The 26,951-nt window shown below is 32.7% G+C and overlaps 1 protein-coding gene and 1 long non-coding RNA gene across 4 annotated transcripts; one reads left to right on the top strand and one right to left on the bottom strand.

Annotated features, from left to right (window-relative positions):
- Positions 1-810: 810 nt before the first annotated feature.
- On the bottom strand, positions 811-17,334 carry LOC143256804 (uncharacterized). Of its 3 annotated transcripts, none has more exons than XM_076514497.1 (3): positions 17,100-17,334; positions 11,784-11,843; positions 811-10,030 (listed from the first exon to the last, which is right to left on the bottom strand). In XM_076514497.1, exon 3 carries the CDS (start codon positions 9,974-9,976, stop codon positions 3,401-3,403), a length of 6,576 nt encoding a protein of 2,191 aa, XP_076370612.1. In that variant the 5' UTR covers positions 9,977-10,030; positions 11,784-11,843; positions 17,100-17,334; the 3' UTR covers positions 811-3,400. The 3 variants fall into 3 exon arrangements, with proteins under 3 accessions (XP_076370612.1, XP_076370610.1, XP_076370611.1); XM_076514495.1 differs by having other exon boundaries at positions 811-10,064; XM_076514496.1 differs by lacking the exon at positions 11,784-11,843 and having other exon boundaries at positions 811-10,064.
- Positions 17,335-17,688: 354 nt separating this feature from the next.
- LOC143256805 (uncharacterized) lies at positions 17,689-19,937 on the top strand. Its single transcript, XR_013031499.1, has 2 exons — positions 17,689-18,070; positions 19,875-19,937. It is a non-coding gene; the product is annotated as an uncharacterized LOC143256805 (long non-coding RNA).
- Positions 19,938-26,951: the final 7,014 nt, after the last annotated feature.

The following is a 26,951-nucleotide window of genomic DNA, read 5'->3' on the forward strand; positions in this document are numbered from 1 at the left end:
TACTAGTACTTTTAAAGTTCATCAACTAATTTGTAAAAAAGGAAATTAAATATAAGTTAAGAGGGAATGACATTCCATGAAGTATTTAACGATGGTAGAAACCTTAAATCACAATTAAATGGAACAGATCTAACGTGTTAAAGTGGTAAATAAACAGCAATGTAATCTGTATTTGCATATCCATAGCTGAATATGACAATGTTATGAATCAGCACTATTTACTCATGTTTTTCTCTAACCATTTACATATGTATATATACACACACACACATAATGCAATGATAATCATGTTTGAAACTAAATGGTGAAACTGTTATAAATACGACCATTAAAATGCATAAATTAAAGATAGTTTTACGCTTCTGTGTAATGTCTTAAGTGAATCTAATACTAAAAATAAACTAAATAATAACAAGTCTTTGTAATCAGGTCAGAATTTTAACTTGGTTCCATGGAAGCTATCCTCATCCTCTTGCCTTTTCTTCGTAAAATTTCTTCTTTACTGTTATCTATTTGGCATTTGAGACTCTGGTTTTGCATGTATTTTACAAGTCATGTATTAGACGGTTATGAATTTTCATAAAATATACAAAGTTCAGGGGAAATTCGATTTTCCTAGTTAAATTCCACTTGCCACAAGGTACCACAAATTTACTGATATACATGGCCTTAGAATTTTAAGCAAGTTTAACTTTACAATATAGTGTAATTCTTTAATGAGCCATTCAATTTTCACATCAGATTCTTTTGCAGTGAAACACAGAAAAATTCAAGAGACAAAAATGAACGTTTTCAACCCTTACTATGTACATCTTTCAATAAATAACTGTTTATTATAAATATTTATCTCAATGAGATTAAGACAGAATAAACAAAAAGGTTTACTTATGACAACTTCAGTTTGCACATTGTTTAAAACAAAATTTCAAAACAATATCAGTAGCCTTCACTGTATAAAGCAGGATAACTATAATAATTATCCAATTTTGTTTAGATGAGTCATTTTGTTTTATTTTACATCTTACACTGATCATAGCACTTCTGCTATACTTGAGTGCACAACACTTTCTCAAGCATATTCTCTATGCAACGTTTACCACCACCAACTGGCCAAATAGTAGGATTTGGCATTCACTCTTATAATGCACCTATGACTCCAAAGAACTAAGCACATTTTTGCATAAACTGGACATGAACTGGAAAATCCTCTGATTCACAATCTAAACACACTAACCACTAATCCACTTCATCACAGTAGCATAGATAAACCTCTGATCATGATCTGATGTAAAGCTCAAAATGTGACAAGACAACTTTTTATATTTCATTACCAATGAAACAACATCCACAAGACCATATTAAACTACAGATAATTTTATTTTCATCGTGGACACTTGTGTATCACTGGTTTAGGTAAATTATAACAAAAAAGTTTTCAAAGTGAATCAACATGTCAGCCAAAACTTTAGTGGAAAAGGTTGCATAAAACATCCTGTGCATCACATAATAAACACAAAGAACATCTGTACTCAAAATATATGTATGTAATAGATAAATTTCAACAAAATCACTATAATTAACAGCCTTACTTGAATGAAAAATATTTATGAAATAAAGCTCTACAACTGTAGTACCATTTCAAAGTATATTTGACAGGCCCATTATATGATAATAATCTGGGCTGTTATAATCGAATTACATATATTTACATATATATATGTATATAATTCTTTTAACATATTGACTATAATGAGGTTTAATGACAACTAGTGTACATGATCTCTAAAAGATTATTACGAATTTTACAAAATACAGGCACTGTCCTCCAACAGAGAACATTACAATTTTTTTTCACACACCTGTACAATGGTATTAATAACCATTTACATTGCAAAACTCTTAAGTTACTCCTTGACATTCTTTACCTGTTTCTTATGTCACATAAAATTGCTAACTATATACACATTTATGTAAAGTTCACACTATTTGCTAGTATTATGTTCTTCTGTACTTTCAAAGATATCTTTTATATGAAAATCTTTGAAAATATGGAGCAAACTATCTAGATTAAACTAACAAGCTCCAATGTTAATGAATGTCCGAGACGCAATAACAAAGTTTATTTTATACAACAATGTAACCTTACGTCAGCAACATACATTATTTGAAACTAAGCACATGCTAAAATTTCACGTACTACAACATATTTTTAAAAGATGCGTGTTTTTGAATAAAAACGTAATTTTTACAGTTTATGTCATTATTAAACATTTATTAAATTTATGCACTTCCTTTTCACACATTTTAAAACTCTTATACTTAAACTGGAACTAAATACTAAGCTCATAATTTAAAAATAAAAAGTCTGTTTTTATTTTTTAAGCTGTATTTCCAAAACAATTTCGATACTGGATTAACATAACCATCCTCATCAGTTGTTCATCATTGAGCTTTCACAAATAGCACAACTCAATCACCTTGAAATGGATGCTTTTCACAATAATATTCTTTTTAACTTGTAGAGGCACTGATTCCTTTGTTATTGATATCTGAGAGAAAGTTATTAATGTGTTGTTCACTTTTGATGCATTAGGGCTTATAAAAGATGAACAGATGGAGGCACTCTCATTTCCATAAACCATAGTTATGAATACCATTTACTAACTGAAATTATTTTATGTCATATTCATGTGGTGACTATTTCATATTTTTTACTGTTGGTGCTAAATGTTCTACTCATATTCAACTGAACAGATAGATAAGGTACCCCAAGCTCACCACTCTGAATATAATCAACTTCTACAGCTGACATGAAAGAGATACTGGAATCATCTGAGAACTTATTAATTATGCTGTTCCACTATATGCCTTTGACTGAGTCACAAAAGATTTTAACTCTAGAAGCCTTGAGGTAACACCAAATATTAAAGGTTATAATGAAGTGACTGTATTCATAGTGTTCATTTTTACCATTCTCAAAATCTTCTTGGAGACAATCCCAGCCAGCTATCATTTATTTTTTACAATTAAAACCCATTACATTTTCTAACAATACTGTCATAAGTTAACCCAATTTGTTCTGTTATTAAAAAACTTCTCAAGAACTATTGATTTCTTCTTATTTAAACATCACTTTTGATAAGGTTTTAATTTTTTTGTTGCAGAAGGTCAGTTTTAAACTTTGCATCAGTTTATAAAACTGATTGACTCTTAGATGGCAACTAATAAACATTCGCATCAGAAAAATTAAGATTTTCTTTTTTCAGTGTCTTGCATTCAATTACTTTAATATCTTCCTCAATTGTAAGGATTAATCCATCAAGAGAATCATCATATTCATCATGAATATTGATTTGTTCAGACATAAAAGTATTTTCATTACATTTTTGTGAAGAACAAGCTATGTTGTTTTGAACTCTTCAGCTTGAAAACTTGTAGATGGCAACAAAGGATCTGTTATACTAGAATTATTGGATAAGTCTGTTAATTTGTTTGCAAGTTTTTCAGCATCTTGACATACCTCCTGCATATAAACTTTGGTATCTTTTAGCTCAGACTGACTATATATTTCATTTCCTTGTAAATACAAGTTAAAATCTTTTTTATAATTTTCTGTACATTTTATATCATTGGATCCTTGGCTTACTATATTTTCACATTCATAACTTTCAACATTTAAAACCGGTTCATTAGCAATTTCAATTGATTCTAAGTCCATATCAAGTTCTTGTTTATTATCTTCTGCATGTTCTAATTCAGCCTGAATAAACACTTTTGCTCTTCCTAAATTTTCATTGTCTTCTTGTTTATATTTTACCCTATTTTTTACTTCCACCTGCTCATCTGGCACACCTGTTCTTTGGTTAATGCTATTTTCTTTGTGTGTATTCTCTTCTGCATATTCCAAGTCGAGTTGCTTATCTTTTTCTTCTAACTGCACATTTTTGTTGTGTTGTTGTTTCTCACTTTCTTTTTGTTCCAATTCAGGTTGATTTCTTGTTTTCCTAGATTCACAATAAACATAATTTGTTAATTCATAAATGTCTGTCTTTTTATCTGTTTCATTTAAATGTTGATCCATGCTGCAAAGTTGTTCATCATTTTGCATATGTTGTGATTCAGTGTGATAATTTTTTGCACATTTTGATTCCTGAAGCTTCTCACTTTTGCCTACCCCTTGTTCTATGTGACCATTTTCATTGTAATTTTCTTCACTGTTTTTTTTGTCACCATCCTTGTTTGACACTTCATATTTTTCTTTTTCTGGATGATTCATGAATACATTTTCCAAGACATCTGTTAATACAACTTCAAGTTTGTTGTGTTGGCTAAGGGCATCTTTAATAACTTTTATCTTGTTTTCTATTTCATTAGGAACAACAACAGTAAGAATGGATTTATTTGCACCTTCACCCTCTATTGGTAGATCCATCTTTATAACAGTTTCTTCTTCAGTAACAGAAGATCTCTCCCCTCTTATTTTTCCAACTTTTTTAACATGTTCTTCACATGATTCATCAGACTCCTTTATAACAACATTGCTATTTGAAGGGCTCTCAATTAAAGCTTCTTCAAAGGGAGATAAGAAGCGATTATCTGTGAAAGATTGTCCTCTATCTCTAAAAAACAAATCTTTGGTTTCCTCTTCAACAATCCAGATTTCCATACTGTCATACTTCAGAAAACTCTGTGCCTTCAGAAAAGATTGAGGTTGAAGATGACATTTGATGTGATCCCTCAAACATGATGGTTGCATAGTAGTGTAGTCACAATAGGGACAACTGACACCTGTAGCACCATGACGTTTCTGATGACTTTGGACAGCATCTTTACGCTGGTTGACATATGGGCATCGGTCACAATGAAAAAGTTTCTTTTCTCTTTCCTCAGAAATTTCATCCACTTGAAAACTGGTATGTTCTATCAGTGATGGCTGTACTTTAAGTAATTCAGGTTCTTTATTAAATAATGAGGAAACATTTTTAATACAAATTTGAGTATGACCTCTATCATGAACAGGCTTGTGCTTTTGTAAATTAGCAGCAAATTTGACAGAGTAATCACATTTATCACAAGTATATCTATTACTCTGTCCGTGTAAGGTGATATGACGTTCATAACGTGCTATTTTATTGAACACAGCAGGGCACTTGGGACAAGAGTGGATAGTTTGGGATTTTGATTCTACTTTTTTGAAAATATGAGAATCTTTAGAATGAAGCCTGACATGTGTTGTCAAATTGTCTATACTGTCAACTGCATAAGAGCAAGAAGAACAAGCAAGAGAACCATTTCCATCATGCAACTGCATATGAAATTGAAAAGTTGATTGTTTATAAAAATTGGCAGGGCAAAATAAACATTTATGAAGCTTCTCAGAAGACTGAATGTCATGTCTATTACAAAAAGATCTAGTCTCTGTCTCTTCATGTAACAGTAACTGACTAATAGAATTTGGATTTTTTCCCAATGTGCTTTTAGTATTGTCTACTTGTGATTCAATATGAACATTATCTTCTAAAGCCAATGTCTGCTCTTGCACAGAATTATTTTCCTGAGATTTTTCAACTGGAGGCCCATATGATGCTTCTCGCTTGGCTGCATAGGCTGGAGTATGAACAAAGAAATGCTTGTGAAGATGAGGCTTGTGCTTTGCCCGATAATCACAATGTGGACAGGAAAATGGATAATCAGACCCATGAAAACTCTTGTGTATCTTAAAATCTGCTGTGCTTTTAAATACAGCTGGACATTTGGTACAGAAATAGCTGAATACTTTCTTTCTCACCGTAAGAGATTCTTGAGAAGAGGCAGCTCCCAATTGATCAGAAGTATTTGCTGATGACATGTTTGTATCCATATGATTTTGAGTCAGTGACATATATTTTTTCTTGTTCCATCTTTCTACTCCTCTCGATGCTGAATTAAGAAACTGGTCAACTTCACTTTCTTGGTGAAGCTTTAAATGTCCACTGAGAACTCCCAAGCTATTGCAGTGATAGTTACACAATGGACAAGCAAATTTGGAAGGAGAATCTTTTTCATGCATTGCTTCATGACTAAGCATATTAGTCCTATGTTTGCTTGTCATTGGACAATAGCGACATTTGTACATTTTGATCTTGCCAGCCTCTGGTTTGTCATCTGATGGTTTCTCTGCTTGTTTTTCCTTATCCTTCTGATCTGGTTTAGTTTGAGATGGTTCAGAACTATTGTCATCTTTGTGAACTTTCATGTGTTGAATTATAAGATGCTGACGTTTTGCCCAATATGAGCACACAGTACATCTGTGTGGAGCAAGACTATTAGGACGATGGAATTGTTTATGGTATAAAAACTGAGATCTATTATCAGTTTTATAAGGACAGCCATCACAGGAATACTTCTTGAACATTGCTGCAATCCCAGTGTAAATGTGTGTTGCTGGTTTCCTTGGTAAACAACTCTTTGTTACTTGAACTACATTTTGGTTTATTTCAGTCTTATTTTTGCTATGTGTTAATTTAGTACTCTCATTTTCAAGACTATGGTGTTGTTGGGAAGCTTGATAGTTTTCAGAGGCCTCTGTATGTAATTTCATGTGCCGTCTGAGAGGTTTCCTGAACTTCACATAGTAAGGGCAATGCAAACATTTAAAAACAGCTCCTTCCCTTGGTTGATGTTGCTTCATATGAAGTTTCATATGGGAATGTTTCACACAGGTGTATGGACACACCTGACAACTCAGAAGTTCTGATGTAGGCTCATTTCGAAAGCTAAAATCTTTATCTCCAGAATGCACTTCTGACAAGTAGAGATTTCTTCCTTGTTGAGAGACAGTAATGCGTTCTTCCAAGTCTTCAAGATTTCCTCCATGCCTACTCTTAATATGTCTTAAAATGACATGCCGCCAATTTGAGACCAAGCCACAACTTCGGCAACGGAATGGCTTAAGACCTGCATGAACTGCCATGTGGCTAACAACAACCTTCTTTGCAATATGTTGAAAATTGCAATGACTGCAGTAAAAGTATTTGGTTTCTGGTGTAACTGTACTTTCAGTAGTTGAAGGGTCTACCTGCGATACTTGCTCGTTAAAATCCTCCACAGGAAATGGAATGTCTGGTGTTACAACAATATTAACCATATTCCCATTTAATTCTGGAGAGTCTTCATCACTGTTCACAGAATATTCATTGGCGTCAAAACTTTCTGTACTGTCAGACAAGACACAGTCTTTATTTTTTAAAGACTTCATTTCTAGAGGTACTTCTATCAAGAAGTCTTTGTATTTTTCATAGTTCCTTCTACCTGTTTCATCAGTTAATAAGCAGGTTGCTCCTTGGTGAGTGCCATCTTTTACCATTTTCATTTTGATATGTTTAGTAATATCCCACTGCCAATTAGATTTATAGCAGCAGGCCGAACACATGAATGGTTTTCTATTAAAATGCTGTACAATGTGAACATGAAAACGAGATGCCGTACGAGTTATGAATGGACAGTACGCACACTGATACTTTTTAACAATCTTAGTTTTTACTCCTCCTTTCACTTCAGTTTTTGTATTTTTTACTGAATCTTCACTTGCTTCTTCTGCATCTGAACATGTTTTCAGATACTTGCCAGGAACATTTTCTCCACTTGATTCTTCCTGAATTTTTGAGTTCAATCTTTTACTGCTGATGCTCAAATCTAAAGGCATGTCTTGATTTACAGAGATTTCTACATTTGACTTCTTTAAACTTGTAGGTTGCATATGAGAAACATCTTCTACATTAAATGTTGATGGTTTACCCTGGTCCTTATTTTCAACTGTTTCAGGTTTTGAAACATTTTCACTTGTAATGTAACTGGAAATTATTGGAAGAGAACTTCTAGGGTTCTTTATTTTCATCTTTAAGACAGGTTTCTTATTGACCAATGGCCCTATAGACTTTTCTGGGTGATGTTTTTGAATGTGCCTTGTTAAGTCTCCTCTCCATTTACACCTATAATTACAATAGGTACACTTGAAAGGTTTTTCTCCAGAGTGAACACGCCTGTGTTTTTCTAACTCAGACATCCACCGTGTTTTGTAGCCACACACACCACATGTAGGCATAGGCTTGTCAGATTTAAAATTCTGTAAAGATGCTGACATACGAGGATTTTGCATCTGCATCATATTATAAGATGAAGAAGGTAGAGAGTTTTCAGAGCTGTCTGATGCTTGCTGAACTATACTACTAGACTGCATTTCCTCTCCTAAGCATTCTGACAGCAAAGTTTTAAGAATTGGCATTTTTTTGTTAGCCTGTCCTGATGAAACCATTTCTATAACATAAGCAATACTGCTCGCTTGATCACTATCCTCATGTTGGTGCCTAAGGTGATGTGCTAAGGAAGAAAGTAAGTCAAATCCCATTCCACAGATAGGACAAGAATGCAATTTCTTGGAAATGTGACAGCTTTCATGTTTCTTAACATCTGACAACCAGGCTGCATGATAAGAACAATGGCTACATTTAAAATTCTTCTTGTACACTTTCCCTTCTTTTGCAGAAAAATTGGAATCAGAGGTGTCAATGTTTTTTTCTTCTGTCACAGTAGTTGAGGTATTTTTTTGAATACTTTGTGAATTACATGTTTCTTTTGAACTTCCTGGTTGCTGTTCTTCTGTGATTGTACTTTTCTCTTCTTCATTACCAGAATTGATCCTTGGGTTCTTTTCAATCACACTCATTTGATCACCTAGAGAAGAGTCATGATGTTGAAGTGTATGACTTTTTAAAGCTTGCTCAGAGTGACAGGTATAACTGCACTTTTCACATTTAAACATTTCATCATGAAGATGATTTTTCATATGTCTATCTAGATTCCACTTATAGGTTGTTGTAAAATTACAAAACTTGCACTTAACTTTCGGTAGGGAATGATATTTACAGTGCTTTGTATACCTCGCTTTTTCATTAGTAACATAATCACACTGTAAACAGCGAAAGAATTTTTTCTTTAGGTGAGATATTTTTTCATGTTGAATCAAAATCATCTTACTCTTTGCACGAAAATGACACTTAGAACATTGATAGTCCTCTTTTATACAATTTAAAGCTATACTTTCCATACGAACACCAGTTCTTTGTTCAGAATATTCTTTACTTTGTTCTGTTTCAACAGGTTTGTTCATCATTGTAAAGTTTTCCACATCCTTCAGTTTGTTTCCCACTAGAGGATTTAATACCTTCTGGTGGACCATACCACAGTGTCGCTGTAATTTCTGAAAATGCTTTGATGCATATAGGCAGTATGGACATTCGTACACAGTTATTCTTTCTCTGTGAACTTGCTGTCTATGATAAAGGAATTCTCTAGGGTTTATTGTGACTAGATTACAGAGCTCACATGTATATTTTCTACGAATACGAACAGGTCCTAATTCTGAACCTCCAAGACTACTTGCTACTGATGTTGATGGTATTGAGTCAAAAAATGAAGCCTCCTCTAAAAGTTCTAAAGAGTTTTCAAAACTTTCTGTTGCAGCTGTATTGTTTGCAGAATTACAAAGAGAAGAACCAAAGTCTTTATTCATTACCTTGTCAGATTTATCCTTTCTTTTAGTTGGTAAGGAAATTTGCAATGGTAAGGATTCTTTATTATTTACATTTCCACCTCTGCTTTTGTGATATTCTCCTTCTAAAAGGATTTCCTTCTGATTTTCATAATGTTTCTTCTCTTTTGCTACAACTTGTTGATGAAAGCTTTCTTTGTGATAGCACAGGGAGGCCTCATTTGGGGCTACATATCCACACAGCTCACAGGTAGAAGTGCGACGTATACCATGGATAACCCTCTTGTGTCTGTACAAGTTTGCTTGGTATCGAGAAACAAAAGGACAAAGTGGACAGCTGAAAACTTTGGCTGAATGAGCAATGGCTACATGACGGGCCAAGATGTGTTGACTTGCAGCTTCATAGTTGCACATATTACACAGAAACTTTTCTTCTAAACTAGACATGCTTCAATGATCAGTTACATGGAGATCACAGGTTGACACCAAATTTAATCATATCTTGAGAAGAGAAAGAACAATTCATGCAGATATTCTGAAACAGGAATTAAATTATATTCAATTTTTTAAAAGTATGATGAGCTTTAAAGAAACATATTTATCAAGAATAATACTTTATGGAGGGTACGAAGATAATTTCATATATATCATATTAATTTATACACAGTAAATTATATCACCTTATGCTTTTTATTATATTACAGTGAACAACTGAATTAAAAATGTTAACCATGTAAAAATGTGTTTACCCAGCTACAGTTCTTCCATACCCATATTAGTTTTTCTTGTAAAATCATCACATTATTTTAAATTACGGACGTACTACCATTTTTAGCCTCCAACTTATGAGTTCATTAAAAAAAAAAGTCAAAGAAATCCTCCAGATTACTGTTTGAGACAAAAGTTAGGATTATAAGCATAATTAATTAAATGAATATTGAATTATTACCTGGGTACAATACTTACAGCTTGCCAGAAACTACTATTACAGAAAAGTCAGTCATTCACTCAAAATAACTCCAAGGGTGTTATTTATAAAGAATTATTAAGATATCTGTTAGAAACAACTGAAATCCATTTTTAAGTAACAGAACTTTGTAAAATCTCTGCATATGAACTAGTAGAGAACAATAAGTAGACTATTTGTATTAACAGACATATCTTGATAATTGTAATTGTTGAAGATTAAGCAGAATGATTTAATATTACACCTTATATTTATTTTCTGATTTTATGTAGATCATTCTGTTAAGATTGGCTAAGGATTAACATTTCAACAGACTTGAATTTTCCAAAATAAAAATCCTGATTTATGAAAAGCAAAGAATGCTGCCTACGACAACTAAAAAGAACATATGTTAATTTGTTTGAATAAGCCTCACAATACAGTAACTAACAAAAATGTTCACAAAATATCTAATGTATTTCATTAGATCTACTACAGAATCCAAACTAAGAAGAAAAAAAAATTCTGCCATTTTTTCTTTTCATTAAATTGTTAAAATACATTTATAATTTGATCATAAAAGAAATTCCAATGTCTCAGATGAACTGAATTCCTACTGGTCTCAAGATTTTAGTGGGCTCTGGGTCTTAAATTCAAGTCTTAATAATGGTAGTTTGCTTTCCTCTCACTTTACAGTTGTTAAAAATTGGTATCCAAATCAAAAAGTACATACCAAAGGTTAAACATGAAATACACGTTCTGTCTTGGGTAATTATTGGGTTACGTAGTAGCTCAGCTAGTAGAACATCAGTCATAGTATACTATAAGCCATGTGCTCAAGTAACAATCAAAAAAGAATGCTTATCATCTGTTTCTGAGTGTTAAATTATTATTAAACTTCAGAATAATGTTGATTCACTGGAAAGCCACTAAAATGCAGAATTGAATGTTTAACATTTCAATCAGAGTTAAACGAAGGAATTTGTTTTTCACATGTTAAGTGTGCAAATATGAATAATTTACATCATCAAACCAAACAGATCCAGGTTTTGCTTTTCACTTTAATAATAATAATAATAAAAAAGAATTCACTATTTATGCAGCCATCCACTTATATTAATTATTGTTTACAAAATACATTTTCTTTATAGTATTCAGTCAGATATTAAATCTTTTATTTATAATTTTATAATACACAACCAGACACACACACACACACACACACACACAAACACAAGAGCTATCAGGAAATAACAAAACACAATCTTGGATGTAAGTTAATAGTTTTTAAACTAACAAGATCCTTACCTTTAGTTCAACTACAGATCACATTAGCTAGGAAAACTGGATATCATTTTCCACAAAATCCTGGAAAGCAGAATTTTAATTAAAATTTATATTTTAAATAAAATAGTTTGCTTTATTTATGATTTTTCATATCATTCTTTGTCAAGCACTTTACATGTATTAATAAACTTTTTGTCCAGCCTTTGTAAAAAAAAAAAAAAATTGTGTTGCTTGTACATATATGCATATTTGTCATAGCACACAGTTATTCTCATTAACTGGAAAAAAAATACAGAAATAAAACTAGACTTGATATTCTTGGTTAGCACAAACCCTGACGAAAGGCTTGTGCTGTAAGCATAAGTCTATCATAATACTGGGAGAATTAGTTTGGAATATTTTATCAGGAAGTTAAATAAAGGCCATAACCTTTCTCAATGTGTTCAATTTAAATATCCCCAAAAATTTGTAATGTTTTTACCCATTTCATTATTCATCAAAACTATAAAAAAATCATTTTTTTACTAAGACACTCTTAAATTATACCTTAATACAATGTAATGAATTTACAGGAGTACAGTTTTTGGTATCAGTATACAGGAAAGTGGATAGTCACTGCTACCCACTAAAACAATAACCAAATCAAATACAGTCTTCTACACACATATACCAACCTAACAATACAAAGAAATTCAAAGCAGCCCATACTGGATTATAAAGCAGATCATTCTACAAACTTACATGGACTTATAAATCTTGATCCTTAAATTCAAGTTTGTATATTCAGTGTTTCTGCTTTACCATTCAAATATATCAACTATGTGCAAATTACAAAACCCTTAAAAACATTAATTCACAGAATCAAGACCCTTATGTTTTTTTCCATACTCCAACAGAAACAAGATTGACACCTAAAGTCTTTTAAAGTATTTCAAATTTTCTAAACAAGATATTATTATAATAGTCTCTTTCCCAATTCTGCAACATGTTAATTTCCTTAACTTGTAATGTGTGGACCAAAACTATTCATGCTTCAAGAATGGAGACTTCATTAGTTTTACAGAACATCACAATAACCTTCTAGCTCTTAAATAATATTAAACAATCTTATAAATACAACCAAGAATTCTATCTACTTTTTTCACCACAGCTATATGTAAGTACCAGGCAGAACACTTTAGGATTTTATTAACAGTCAACCCAATTCATTCTTTTTTCTTTCTGTACAACTTAAATTAAGACCTTTCCCAATTTCCTTACTTCAAATGCAAAACTTTACATTTCTCTATGCTACAGTTCACATTTCACAAATACCATGTTAATAAATAAGAACTAATCATGAAAAACATCTCTAAAATGCATTATTGGAGTAGGAGTTAGTTTATATACATATTTATAACTGCAAAGTTAGAAACAACCATTACTACTGCCTGACTTCTACATTAGTTAAACTGTCAAGGAAAAAAGATACAAATTGATATTAAACTTGATGTTAGATGTACCTTTTTGTGACTACCTTATGAAAGAAGCTAAATGATATGAAAAATAATTTTTATCCTATGAACTTACTCTTTATTAATGAGAGATAAGTAATCAAGTATTTGTGACCATGCATGACTAAGTGATTTTTGTGTAGTATAAAAATGGGTGACCATGATTAAATTTTCTGTCCACCATTAGAATAAGTTGTAAAAACTGAAAGTACATTGCTTGTAAGTGCAGTCTTTTTCAAAATTATAACACCTTTACAATATGAATGACTACACTTGAGAAACTTGACAAAATAATTTTATTTTTTATTCAGTAATATAAATCTCACACAACTTTGTCTACCTATGTGATAGTTAGTCTTCTGGTTGAGTATGCTATGTATATGATAATTTTAGAATATTTTGTGAAGTTTTGATAATTCTATTTTGGGAAGGACATTGAGTCATTGGAGAAAGTTCAGAGCAGAGTTACTAGAACTATTCCAGAGATGGATGGTTTGTCATTCAAGGATGAGTTTAGAACTCTTTAACTTATTCTCTCCTGAAGACATAAATGAAGTATTAAAAGTTGCAATACTCTTTGATGTCCCATAATTTGTTAATGGATCTACATTTTTATAGTTAATATTTCAACTTCAATTATCATTATTGTTAAATTCAGTTTTTTAAACTTAGTATTTTATTTCCAGGTATTCTACAATCTACTTATATAATTTTTAGTCATACAATCAGATTTTGTAGTGTTTTAATATCCTTAACACTAAGAATAAGTGCAGTTATTATCAGTTATTAATACTAATTTTATAAAATCTACTCAAAACAATACTTTTCTATTGCTTTCAATGTTCTTCTATTATTCTTAGGTTTATCACAATGCTTAAATATATTTGTGATAAAATTGAGGTAACTGGTGGTTCTACTATTTTCATTTTTAACTTATATTCTGGGTCTAGTATATTAATACTCTTTTGGAACATTATTTTATGTCTTAACTTTTTCTTTACAAACAATTTCATATGAAATTTTATGCCATCAGTTTGTCATTTTAGGTATACAGTCTTTTTTTAAACCAAATTACATGATTTTGTGCTTCAATAATACTCTCAAATGATCTTATTAAGCTGTCCTATTGTTAAGTGGCACTATTCTTTATATATTGTTTTATCATGATTTCAAAATTATACCCACATGAAGAATAGCTATTTATAGACCAGTCAATATTTTCATTCTTTACATCTGGTTATCTAAATGATAGTTTATGGTCAAAAATCAAAAGTGATTTTGAATTCCATGAAAAAATTCATTATTAGAAATGTTTTGTTAATACATGAAAAAGGGTGCTCTCAAAATAATCAGAAAAACTAAGACTTGATTGCAAGAAAACAACTCTACACACCCCCTGGTAGTTCAGCAGTAAGCCTGAGGGATTCTTATATTGAAATCTAAAGTTATATGTAGATGGTAGTCATAGCCCATTGTATAGTTTAGTGTTTAACAATAAAAAATAAATAAAGACCAGAATGGTAAAAAGTTTCATTGTTCTTAGAATCTAGATGTTGAGTTCTGATTTTGTTTTATATGAATATATTTTCAGTTTCTTACATACTTCCCTTCATGAAATGTCTTACAAAATTCACCAGCAGTAAGGTTATTTATCAAATCTAATTATGTGGAGATCAATAATAAAAATATTTTTGATTCAAATTTAACAGTTTTTTAATAATATTGTGGTAGTTTTTTGAAGAAATTAATTTTTAAATTAATTATCAAATAACAGAGTATGTTTCTTTACTGCTCAGAAAACATTATCTCTATTCCCTCAAAAATATGCATTTCCTATTCAGTTTAATTAATTTCAATGAAATAACACCAACCACACATTTTATTTTATTTGTAAATTTTTCTTAGTTAACACTAAGTTAACCTATCTTTCCCATAGTTTACCAAAACTGTCAAAATAATGAGAATTTTGAATGGAATTATTTCAGTATTACAATATATTTGAGAAATAATAATTTATCTTAAAAACCTTTGTGAAATTTGACTAATTTATAATGACTGAAGGCCAATTTCTTTTTCAGAATGTATTACTTTTAATTATACTAAAGAAAATGAATTTTTTATTCATTTATATTTACCTGTTTTGTAAGACAACATATATTAACAATACACTTTGTTATAGTAGTTAATAATAAGATTGGCTTTATTTTATTTTTATAATTATATTCTCATCAAAACCACCTACATATAATTTCCTAATAACTAAACTTAAATGCTTTATAATAGTGTGTGTGTGTGTGTGTGTTTTTTTTTTTTTATTTTTATGGGAAAAGATGGCACTTGTACTATTTCTCAGATTAAGTATAAACTTAATCTTTTAAGCAATCATGGTAAATAAAATTATTAAAAAAATATTGAAAACAATTATTTTATTCTGAGCGGTATTAGTTGTAGCTGTTAAACTAAAGGATGATTACAAATAAAATTCCATATTTAAAATTACTATAGCATAAAATTTACTTGTTCTAGGGGAACGTTTCACTACAAGTATGACAAAAACCACATGAAGTTTCAAAAACTGTCACAGGAGTTAAATGTGCTTTCCATAATTCACAATCAGCATTTTAAGTCTAAAGATAATTTATTCTAGACAGTAATCATTGACCACTGAAAGTTGTAACAACCTGCACACTGACATACATTTTATTGAAATAACCACTCTTGTATTGTCGAAAAATATCAAAGTAGAAATAGTTTGAGAGAAAAATAATTAAGGCATACAAAAAAATAAAACACTAGTTCACACCACTACCACAATTAGTTGATACATAATAATTTTAAATATGGAATTTTCTTCAAAGTTACCCTGTATTTGAAATTTGAAGCTCTAGTTTACAGCTTCTCCAGTTCCACTCCAGAAAAAAAAAAAAAAAAAGGATAGTGAATTTTAATAGAAGACTTAGCTTCAAATAAAACTAATTCCAATTGTATCAAATACATTCAAACCAAAACGTTTCAGGTCGAATAAAAATATCCTCCTTTTCACAGCCATGACTTCTCCACTTTAAGAAAACAAACAAAATAAAAACAGCTGATATGCCAACTAACTGAACAGTTAATTAAAGGAAGCTACTACTAACGTAATCAGTAATACGCCATTGGAAATAATGGCAGTATCACAAAATTTATTAACTGCTACCGTGAAACAACATAATTTACACAGAGTATTAGTTACTATACAGCTCTACAGTTGTTTAAGTAATTTTGGTGTTTAATCGATCTTCCAAACTTCATAAATACTTAATGGCTAAACCGCTGCCCATTCACCATTGATGAAATAACTTTCAGTTAGAAACAAACACATTATAACACCTACTAACACTACACATTGAAGTGCCGGCTAAAGGTTGAACGCGTTATTCACACACAAAGTGATGACAACAACAACAAAAAACACAGAAAAATCAATATTTCAAATACAGTGATTTCATTAAAAGCTAAAAATAACTGAAAAAGTAATTGGCGGAAATTTCTAGAGATTATATGATTGAACAACAAACTTCAGTTGATTCTGTGTTTTGTTTTCTTGCATTTTGGATGGCTGTTCGCCATCTTGCCAACTCATGAAGCTTGCACTTGCAGCAAAACTGCTGGTTCTGGGTGGGACGAGTCGATAGACCACTGAGACACCGGAAAGAACTCTCGAAGAGTTAGTAATTTCAACATTAATTTTATTAACCTATTACAAAGACCATCGATGAATTACTTTCGTTTAACCTGTATTCACAACATTTGGATAATATTCTCCATGTCTAAATAAATCTATTTAGAATATTAATCAACTTACCAACTGTTGGCCAGCTCGGCTCACTGAACAGTTCGGGAACATAAGCCGTGTGGTTCTACAACCAAGGGCAGCTCTGAAAGCTGGCGAGGATTGGAGAGCAGGAAGGAAGGCTGTCACGTGACCGCGTGAGTACCATCCTTGAAGCACAGGTGAACAGCAGATCTTCAGCTATCAGAGTATGTAGTCTTTGGCTGACAGAACCCGTACCTAGTAGGAACCTACGGGTAGACAAACAGATAAAAAAGAATGTTTGCTTCCACACAAAAGATATATTAATATTGGATCTAATGTACTGGTATAACTAGTAGCACGTCAGTAACTTTGGAACCCACTACGATTGGTGTGTACTTTACCTTTGGCGAGAATTGATCTGAAGATTGAGAAAATACCCCATATGTCATGTCGTACCCTTAATCACATCTTTTCTGATGAATTTCGTATTTTTGTCATTTGAAAATCTGTTTTCAACTTGTTCACCCTTAGTTGGCCTGAATTTCCTTATATAATCTTCACTAATATCTTCAGTGTACACGTTTGTTTCCAAATATTATCCACAAGTAATGACATTTAGATCCCTGTTAATAAGTGCTTCCTCATTTTAAATGAATTTAAATAAAGGCCCTTTTGTTCACTAAACGATTTCAATAATTAGTTCCTAGCTGAATGTTCCGCCTAGCGACGTTACTTGTGATTGTGACGTCTAGTTTGATCTGTCGCAGCAAAGAATGACAAGAATTAAATAACATTTCTACAGTTCTTACTGTATCATTGTAGGCATATTACGATTAAAGCGTTAATATTTCAAATGGCCATCCAGTTTTCGACTGCTTGTCCCGCACATGTTTCGATTACTTGTAGCTTAGAAATCAACCAACGCGATGCTTTAAAACATAAGGATGGTTTTAAACCACACGTAAATAGCGTTACTACTTTCGGCTGAAAAGTTCGTCTTTTATCAACAAATATAATTGGTGAGTAGATTGTTAACTATTGCTTTTATGAATCAGGTATATGTTATTTTATCGTATGCATGATTTATCAAAGATTCCCGACTCGTATGTACTAAAACACCAATAGAATGCAGCCAGCAAAAAGAAAAATTGTTGATCAGTGCCAGTTATCATATTTTGCTTTGTGTACGCTTTCACCGCTCCTCGAAGCCATTTCTTCCCGTACTCAAGTCTGCCATACTGTAGGGTGCCCCATATTACAACGCATGCGTCATTCTGTTCCGCGCCAGATGTTTACTTGCATTCGTGGTACAGACCTAGACTATGTCCAAAGTTGAACTGCGACTGAACAGTTTTATGCCAAAACGCCCATTGTATTCAATTAGAAGTTTCTAGGTGTACGAAAGGGCGCTGAAATATGAAAGAAATCTGAGGTCTTTGAACAAAACCAGGGCACCAATGAACGTGTTTAAGTGACTGTTAGTTTCCTGAACTCAGTCAATGAATTATTTATATATAGAAACAACGATGATGTCTATATGCTTGATCTGGTTTATTATGTTTTCACAATTACGTATTTATCGGGTCTTATTAATGTTGTTTAGCCAATAAAGTTAAACCAAATTCTGTTTCATAGTTAACAGGCTTGGAATGAAAGTGAAAAGTTTTCGCAACATAATACTACTAAATAGACAATACTTTGTTTTCCTCTTTAAATATCTATCAAAAGAGTAATTTTTCTACACATTTTGCACCTTAATAATTTTAATTATCTTTCCAATTACTTATGGTCTGATAATATCAATAACAGAAACTATGTATATTATATGTGATGAAGTAAATCTTGCAAAAATAAATTCCGTAAACTTCAAACAAAAGTGACTATAAGTAGTGAATTTTTGTCACTTAAGAAAAAGAAACTTTTAAGTTAGTTAAATGTCTTATTTTGAAATACATATTACAATTTCAAATACAATTTGATATTTACTTGAACAGTACCTTTTGCAACATTTATAGTGAACGCCTTGGCCAGAGACAGAAAATTCAGGCATAGCTGTCTATAATATAAAAATGAAGACTGAAAGTAACAATCAATCAACAGCACTCACCTCTTATGTTGCTACTTCTAATCGGAAAGTGGGATGTATTTATCATTTTATCACGAAGTGCTTCAGTGAATATTATACATAGGCTCGAACCTTGAACATTGAGATTCAGTGCCTGGCTCGCTAATCAATAGGCCATCCCTGGTCTTTCAAATACAAATGCCCCCTAGTGGTACAGCGGTATGTCTACGGATTCACACCGCTAGAAACCAGGTTTCGATACCCGTGGTAGGCAGAGAACAGAGAGGCCATTGTTTCGCTTTGTGCATAATTCTAAACAGACGAACAAATACAAATTTAAAAGTGGAAACCGGAAAGAAAAGTCCTTAAGATGCTCCGTCATTGTTCGAAAGGTTATTCACTTCTTAATTTTTTAAAATTATTTCCTAACTTTATTTTTGTCATCTTAAGAATAATGAAAAAAATAAATTCATGATAAATAACGCTAGCCTTGTTGGTATTGTCTGCAAATGGCACGGTATCGTTACATTGATCTAAAGACTTTAATACGTTTATTGTATTGTTTTCGACAAAAAAACAAAACTCTACGTTCATACTCCTTAATCTTTCTTTAGGTCTGAACAATTCACGAATTCATCTTTTTTTTAACAATAATTAACTCTGAACTGTCAATACGCAAAATATAAACTATCAAATACATTCATAGACTGAGGTTCGCCCTAGTAAGTTTTTTTTGTTTTGTTTTTTTCGTTTTACAGTTGCTGAACATTATAAGACGACTTTGTATTCTCCAAGAAAACAGATTAAAGCATTTCAGAAATTTCGTGTCTGCTCATTTCAATCGTGACTGTTATGTTAGGCTAGTTTAGAAGCCATATTGACTGTTTGGTATAAATCATAACATTGAAGCCTATGGTAAAGAATGTCATATCAAAGAATGTGAAAGTAATATCACCCTGAAAACTTCATTTAGAAAAAGCTAATATTTGCTTAGTCAGGAAAGCTCTTCCTTTCCATTTCCTTCCTTCCTTTATTAAGATCATTAAAGGAATTAACTTTGTACATAATCAAAAATCGAGCTTAAATAAAAAGTCATTTTTTATTGTTGTTGTTTCTCATGAAATATGGCCGAGCCGAGGTTTCGAAGCAAGCCTAGAGTAGTTTTTTTTTTTTTTTTTTATCTTAGGTAGGGTGTGTTAGTGTGCTTACGTATGAAGTGAGCGACATTCATGTCAGCTATCCCAAGCAGGAACTAGCACGAGGCGTCAGCGTTTTGAAGGTGTAGGAATTTTTGTCTCGGAGTTAGCCTTCTTCAAGCCCGGCTAGTCTACAAAAGAACTGGAATCCACGCACCATATCTATGACATAGAACTATTGATCTATAATGTCATGAACAGCGGAATTCTGGGAGCGGAATAACATGAAACGAGTAAATGTATGTAGAGAAAACTTGCAAAATATCGTGAATATGTGGTGGAAGCTTTTGGTTTGGTTTTTGGAATTTCGCACAAAGCTACTCAAGGGCTATCTGTGCTAGCCGTCCCTAATTTAGCAGTGTAAGACTAGAGGGAAGGCAGCTAGTCATCACCACCCACCGCCAACTCTTGGGCTACTTTTGTACCAACAAATAGTGGGATTGACCGTCACATTATAACGCCCCCACGGTTGGGAGGGCGAGCATGTTTTGGCACGACGCGGGCGCGAACCCGCGATCCTCGGATTACGAGTCGCACGCCTTACGCGCTAGGCCATGCCAGGCCATCGTGGAAGCAGATGTACACCATGAAAATATTTTACATTCATAGATATCAGCATAATTATACTGGTTTGTAAGCCGGTGTGTAAAGATACATTCATTATAAATACGATATAAAATTTCCTATACAAGTACATTGGAAATCATGAGATCGAACCTGTATCACGATTATTCTAAAACCGTGTAAAAGTTCTTACGTGTAGAAGATATGAATCTAATCAAAAGAAATATCAAGTTAAAATAATCTACAGTAGTATAATTATTCTAATTCTCCTTGTTCCTTTACAGACAAGATGAAAGACAGTAATCACAAACTCTGATATAAATATGTTAACCAAGCTTTTCGACTGAAACAAGTAATAAATAATTTCGTAATCTTTTTATTTATTGCTCTTAATACACACGTTGCGCCTGAAAAGTCAGACAATATGAAGTCTATTTTTAACATATCACATATTGGCGGTCCCGGTGTCATGGAATACACCATAGCAAATTATTACTCAAGATTTTAAATCGTATACATTTAAAATTTACAGTATACATTTTGGCTACTTTTCTATACATATTTTGTTAGATGTAAAAGAAATATACCAGTTCAGTCCTTAGGCTTACAAAATGTTATAAAGAGACTTTAAGATACTTTACCTGTTTGTATGTGGGTTTTATTTTGCTTGGAGTTAGAGTTATAACTACACGTCTTATTTTGATGAGTGATACATCTTTAAGTGCAAATGGGGAATAAATGTAGTTACGAAATTTGCACCACCCATTCCATTGAAAAAACATCAAAATGGTAGCAAACACTAAAATCAAAAATGAAAAATCGATTCGCTTCTATTGACTGTTGTTATATGTAGGTAGATGGACAGGTTCGTTTGTTGTTTAATTTCGCGCAAAGCAACACGAGGGTTAGCCATCCCTAATTTACTAATTTAACAGTGTAAGATTAGAGAGAAGGCAGCTAGTCATCACCACCCATCGTCAACTCTTAGGCTACTCTTTTACCAACGAATAGTGGAATTGGCCTTCATAAAATAACGCTCCCCTCCCCGGCTGAAAGGGCAAACATGCTGGTATGACGAGAATTTGAACCCCCAACCCTCAAATTACGAGTCAAGCATCCTAACTACCTGGCTATGCCAGGCCAAATAAACAAGTAGATGTAACTTCCAAACAATTCGATAAGGGGTCCCCTTAGAGTAACCTGTTTCATTATTTTTTAAATTACCTTTCCGTTTTCTGTTTCATTAGGAGTAACTATGCTTTCCCACAACTGACTGTGGATAGTGAATTTTTATTTTAGATGCAAGGTATTGTGGGGTTAAAAAGCTATTCCTGCGCTTCAATTTCCATTAGTTCTAAATTATTCTCACACTCGAGGCTTACGAATATGGGTTAAATCTGACGGACGGTGTAGCTCTAATGCTGTTAATAACATACTTTTAGAATTTCCTCTCCTTCCCAGCGGCACAGCGCAATGTCTGCGGATTTACAGTGGTAGAAACCTGGTTTCGATACTCATGGTGGGTAGAGCAGAGATAGCCCTTTGTGTAGCATTGTGCTTAACTTCAAACAATCTTACTAGTAAGAGTATACATCGGATTGGACTGGGGCTAGTTAAGAATCCCCCTGAACCTTCTTCAGAAAATAGGAAATTTTTGATCCAATAAAGTTTGTATTTAGTTTTTGATTTCATAATATCAGTATAAATATTCTAATAATAATAATAATAAATTATAAACCTTTACTTTTGGCCTACTTTAGTAAGTTTTATTTCTGTGTAGTGTATATCTAATTGTGAATAATAACTGTTGACAATGTGTGGTGTCCCCCGCTAGTACAGCGGTATGTCTACGGATTTACAACGCTCAAATCAGGGGTTCGATTACCCTCAGTGGGCTCAGCAAATAGCCCGATGTGGCTTTGCTATAAGAAAAACACAAACACACACACAATGTGTGGTTTTTACTTTGTACTAAAGTTCCCTTAGTGGCAGAGGACACTGAGTGTGAGACTAAGAAAATTTAGGCTTATTTAGGTATTTTCCACCGAGGTCTTTGTCATTTGTCTGTGCGAATATGAGATATAGTACAGTAAATGAGCAATATTGTTTTGTTTACGACGACGTGATAATTACGACAGCATCGTGAGTCTTGAATTGAGTCTTGAATCAGAAAGCCAAGAAAGGTCAACAATGCAAGAAAGTCAGAGACAGACAATCACACTGCAAACTAATCTTCAGTTTCGGTATGGCTATTAAAACTTTATTTCAATTAAAGTTTTGATTCCCATACCAGCCGTCTTCAGAACGCATTTTTACTTCAAATGGGTTTCTCGTCATCATGAATGATCTTCACTCGTAGTTTCTCTTAACAGACCTACTTATTATCATGACGAATGATATTTAAAGTTTATATTTGTGCCAGTAGGTTTATTATTCTTAGATTATGGTATCAATATACCCCTAAAATGCCCCAGCTAAAATGTTATGGTTGCATTAATTAAAATTTAATTTTTATATTATATCAGACTTCCTAAAGTCTCTCTCGCTATATATAGGGCTAATTAGTAATGTTTTACACATGTAGGTTTGGTTTGTAGTCCTAGATTAGGCCTACGTAAACGGTGTGGTAATAAATTGAGCTGCAGGGGCTAAAATAATTTATAGCATATGATAGGAATAGACCATAGTCCAGAAGAAGATTTTCTGTGATAAATTGTTTATTTAATTAATAAATAACAGAGTTACACATGCTCAAACAGAGACAGTGGGCATATAGTATTATAAATAATAATGTTGAAACAGGTCGTGGCATTACAATACACACACACACATATATACATAATATATATACTAGTAAATTTTGTTGAAAAATATTAGAAGAATTTAAATCGTAAACTTAATGATACCATGCCAAGATAAGGCTATATATATTCAAGGCCTTGGATTAGGTCTATATAGCCTGAGCCTACAGCTTATATCAGGTCATCCCTTAAGCGATGTCCGATTTTAGGTTTAGAAAAATAGAAAGGATTTCAAACGCTTTTAATGTTATTTAATCAATAATGTATGTTTCATTATTATTAATTACTTCATGCCAACTATCCACAAGCTTTTGAATAACACTTCTATAAAATTCTTGGGATTTTGAGGAAAAGAATGTAGAGAGGGTAGTTTTGACATCTTCATGTGTTCCAAGCTCATTTTCGTCAAGATAGTTCCGAAAACTTTGGAATAGATGATAATCAGATGGGGCAAGGTCTGGAGGATGTGGAAGTTTTTCCAAGTCTAGCTCTTCAATCTTTCCAGATGTGATCCTTGCTGTATGGAGCCGAGCATTAGCCTAGTGTAACACAACACCTTTACGATTGATCAAAGCAGGCCTCTTTTCTTTCAGTGCAACATGCAAGCGCTCTAACTTGAAAATAGAGGTCTCATGTAATCGTGGATCACACCAACAATATCTCACCAAACATTTAACAAGACTTTCCTAGACTGGAGGTCCATCTTGGGCTGTGCTTTAGCCAGTTTACCTGCACTGAGCCATTGTCTGCGGGCGCTTAACATTTAAAAAAAAAACATTTTTCATCTCCAGTCACTTACCTGTCCAAAAATGGTGAGCTACATTCACGAGAGTGCAGGAAAGTGCAAATGTCTACTCTTGCTCTAAGGTTGGCTTCTGTTAAATCATGGGGGACCATTTTTCAAGTTTTGATACCTTTCTGAGCTGTTGCAGATGACGGTGAATTGTAGAATGGGTTGAATTAAGATTTTGTGCTAGTTTTTCAATTGTTACAGCACAATCTTCATTAAGTGCACCCAGCACCAAGTCATCATTAAACTCAACAGGACGACCTGAACATATCACATCACTTAAGCTGTAGCCACCTGATCTGAACTTTTGAAACCGCCTCTGACATTTTCTTTCATTGAAAGACTTCGCATCATAAACACTTTGAATGTTTCGTGTAGTTTCTGCTATACTATTGCCTTTTCTAAACTCATAAAGCATTATATGCCTAACGTGCTCCTCAGACACATCCATCTTCATAAGGGTTTATTTGATTAATGATCTGAAAAAGTGGTGTTGGGTTAGAAAAAAAAGTGACACAAAAGAATGAGGCATCACAAGTAAAGGAGATACACAAGGATCAAGAACCAGATGACGAATCATTTGAACCACCAGCAAAATTCGTAATATTTATTAACTAACATCCCATTCAACCTACTGGCGCTATGAAATGTGATGAACACCGAGTGTATAACAGGGAGTTGCCATATGGAAATATCCTCACACGCCAGTAGGTGGCTGTCTTATTCTTCTGAGTAGGAAAATTATTTTGCTATATATGTTTGTTATTTTGAACAAACAGAGGATGTTCATTTATTTATTACTTCACGTGTGATATCTGCCATTTATATTATCTTCTTGAAAGGCACGGAAAGAGTAAAGCTCATGATACTACAAAGAAGACGACAGGCACTAGAAAAACACAATTTCTTCAATACTTATCGAGAAATAGCGATGAAAAGTGAGATCTGTTTGGAGTATCAGATGATTTGGACTCATAGAACAGTAACTGTGGAAATATTTTAGCACTTATGATAATGATTGGTAAATATAATCCCCTACTTAGGCGTCACCTGGTAGATTCAATACAACAAAGTAAAACACTGAAGGAGAGAGAAAAAAAAAAGGAATCTCTCAGGGCAGAGTACCTCTGATCACTTTACCGTCTAAAACAACCGTTAACAAGCTAATCACGATTATTAGAAAAGTTTTGAAGGAAACTATATTAAAAGAAGTGGCTGAATGCGATAAATATGGAAATGAAAGAGTTTCAACACAAGATATCAGTGTTGTGTATCAATTGGCTGTATGTTTGCAATATTTTAAGTCTTGAATAGTTACTGAAAGATTGACTAGTATGTGTAAAGCTTCGTCAACCATTTCTACAAGAAAAACTGTCAAAGGAGGACTATTTTTTCTTGGATTGAGCTCAAAATGTATTATAGAGCAGTCTTACGATACAGCAGTTAACTGTATGGAAAATATTCTGGCCTGCAACTTCAAATCAAGAATGATGCTTTAAATCCTCTATTTACACATGTTATGCACATTATTTTAATATACTAATGAAGATTCGACAACTTGTTGTCTAGAATTAGAAAGGTTTTACAGAGTTTTAAAAGCAGCTGAATTGTTATTGAGAGACTCCTATAAACGAATTAATGTGTGAAAAGCTCTTGCACAGAGTATCATTGCCTGGGTTTTGTGAAAACAATTGAAGAGGCAAGATGGACAAATAAGGATCAGGCACTGGAAGCCATAATTAAATCATTTGGAGTATTGCAACCCGAACAACTGGTGCTACTGATCCGTGTATTTCATTAAACTACCACTTTAGAAGTAAAATTCGTTCGAGATAAGGAGATTGTTTGGCTTTTCTTTCCTTTTCGAAAAGTAATAAAACGGCTTGCCATATATATATATATATATACACACACACGTATGTGTATATATACATATACATATTATATACATACATATACAACAATTTATACTGAATTAGAAGGACTTAGAAACCACTTGGTTTGGTGGAGCCTCATAATTTTCTGGTTCATATACACGCTCGGGACTTCTTCACACACAACAAATAGAAAACATGTCTTAGAGATAGTACGTTTTAAACGAATTCTGTAAATACATAATCGTACAATTTTTTTTTTAAATATTAGTATAGCATGGTTTGTTCAAAATGATACAGAACACCAATAATATAAAATCAACTTTAATATTCAAACAAACTGCAATTTTGGCGTTCAAGCATTTGCAACTTAAGATTATTCTTGTTTATAAGTGTAAAACTACTAAAAGCTGTGCTCGCTGACTGTATTTAACTCTGATTTGTTTGTATTAATGACCATTAATCTCACTTTTGGTACAAAACTCATTTTAAATAAGAATACGTGGTGAAAAGATTGGGCAGAACCTGAAAGAGGAATTCGATTCTTGAACAGTTAGGACTGACAAGAATCATTTAAATATTATAGATGAGAGTAATTTGTTTTGAGACC

This window comes from Tachypleus tridentatus, chromosome 7 (genome assembly GCF_004210375.1).
Source record: "Tachypleus tridentatus isolate NWPU-2018 chromosome 7, ASM421037v1, whole genome shotgun sequence".
Taxonomy (NCBI): domain Eukaryota; kingdom Metazoa; phylum Arthropoda; class Merostomata; order Xiphosura; family Limulidae; genus Tachypleus; species Tachypleus tridentatus.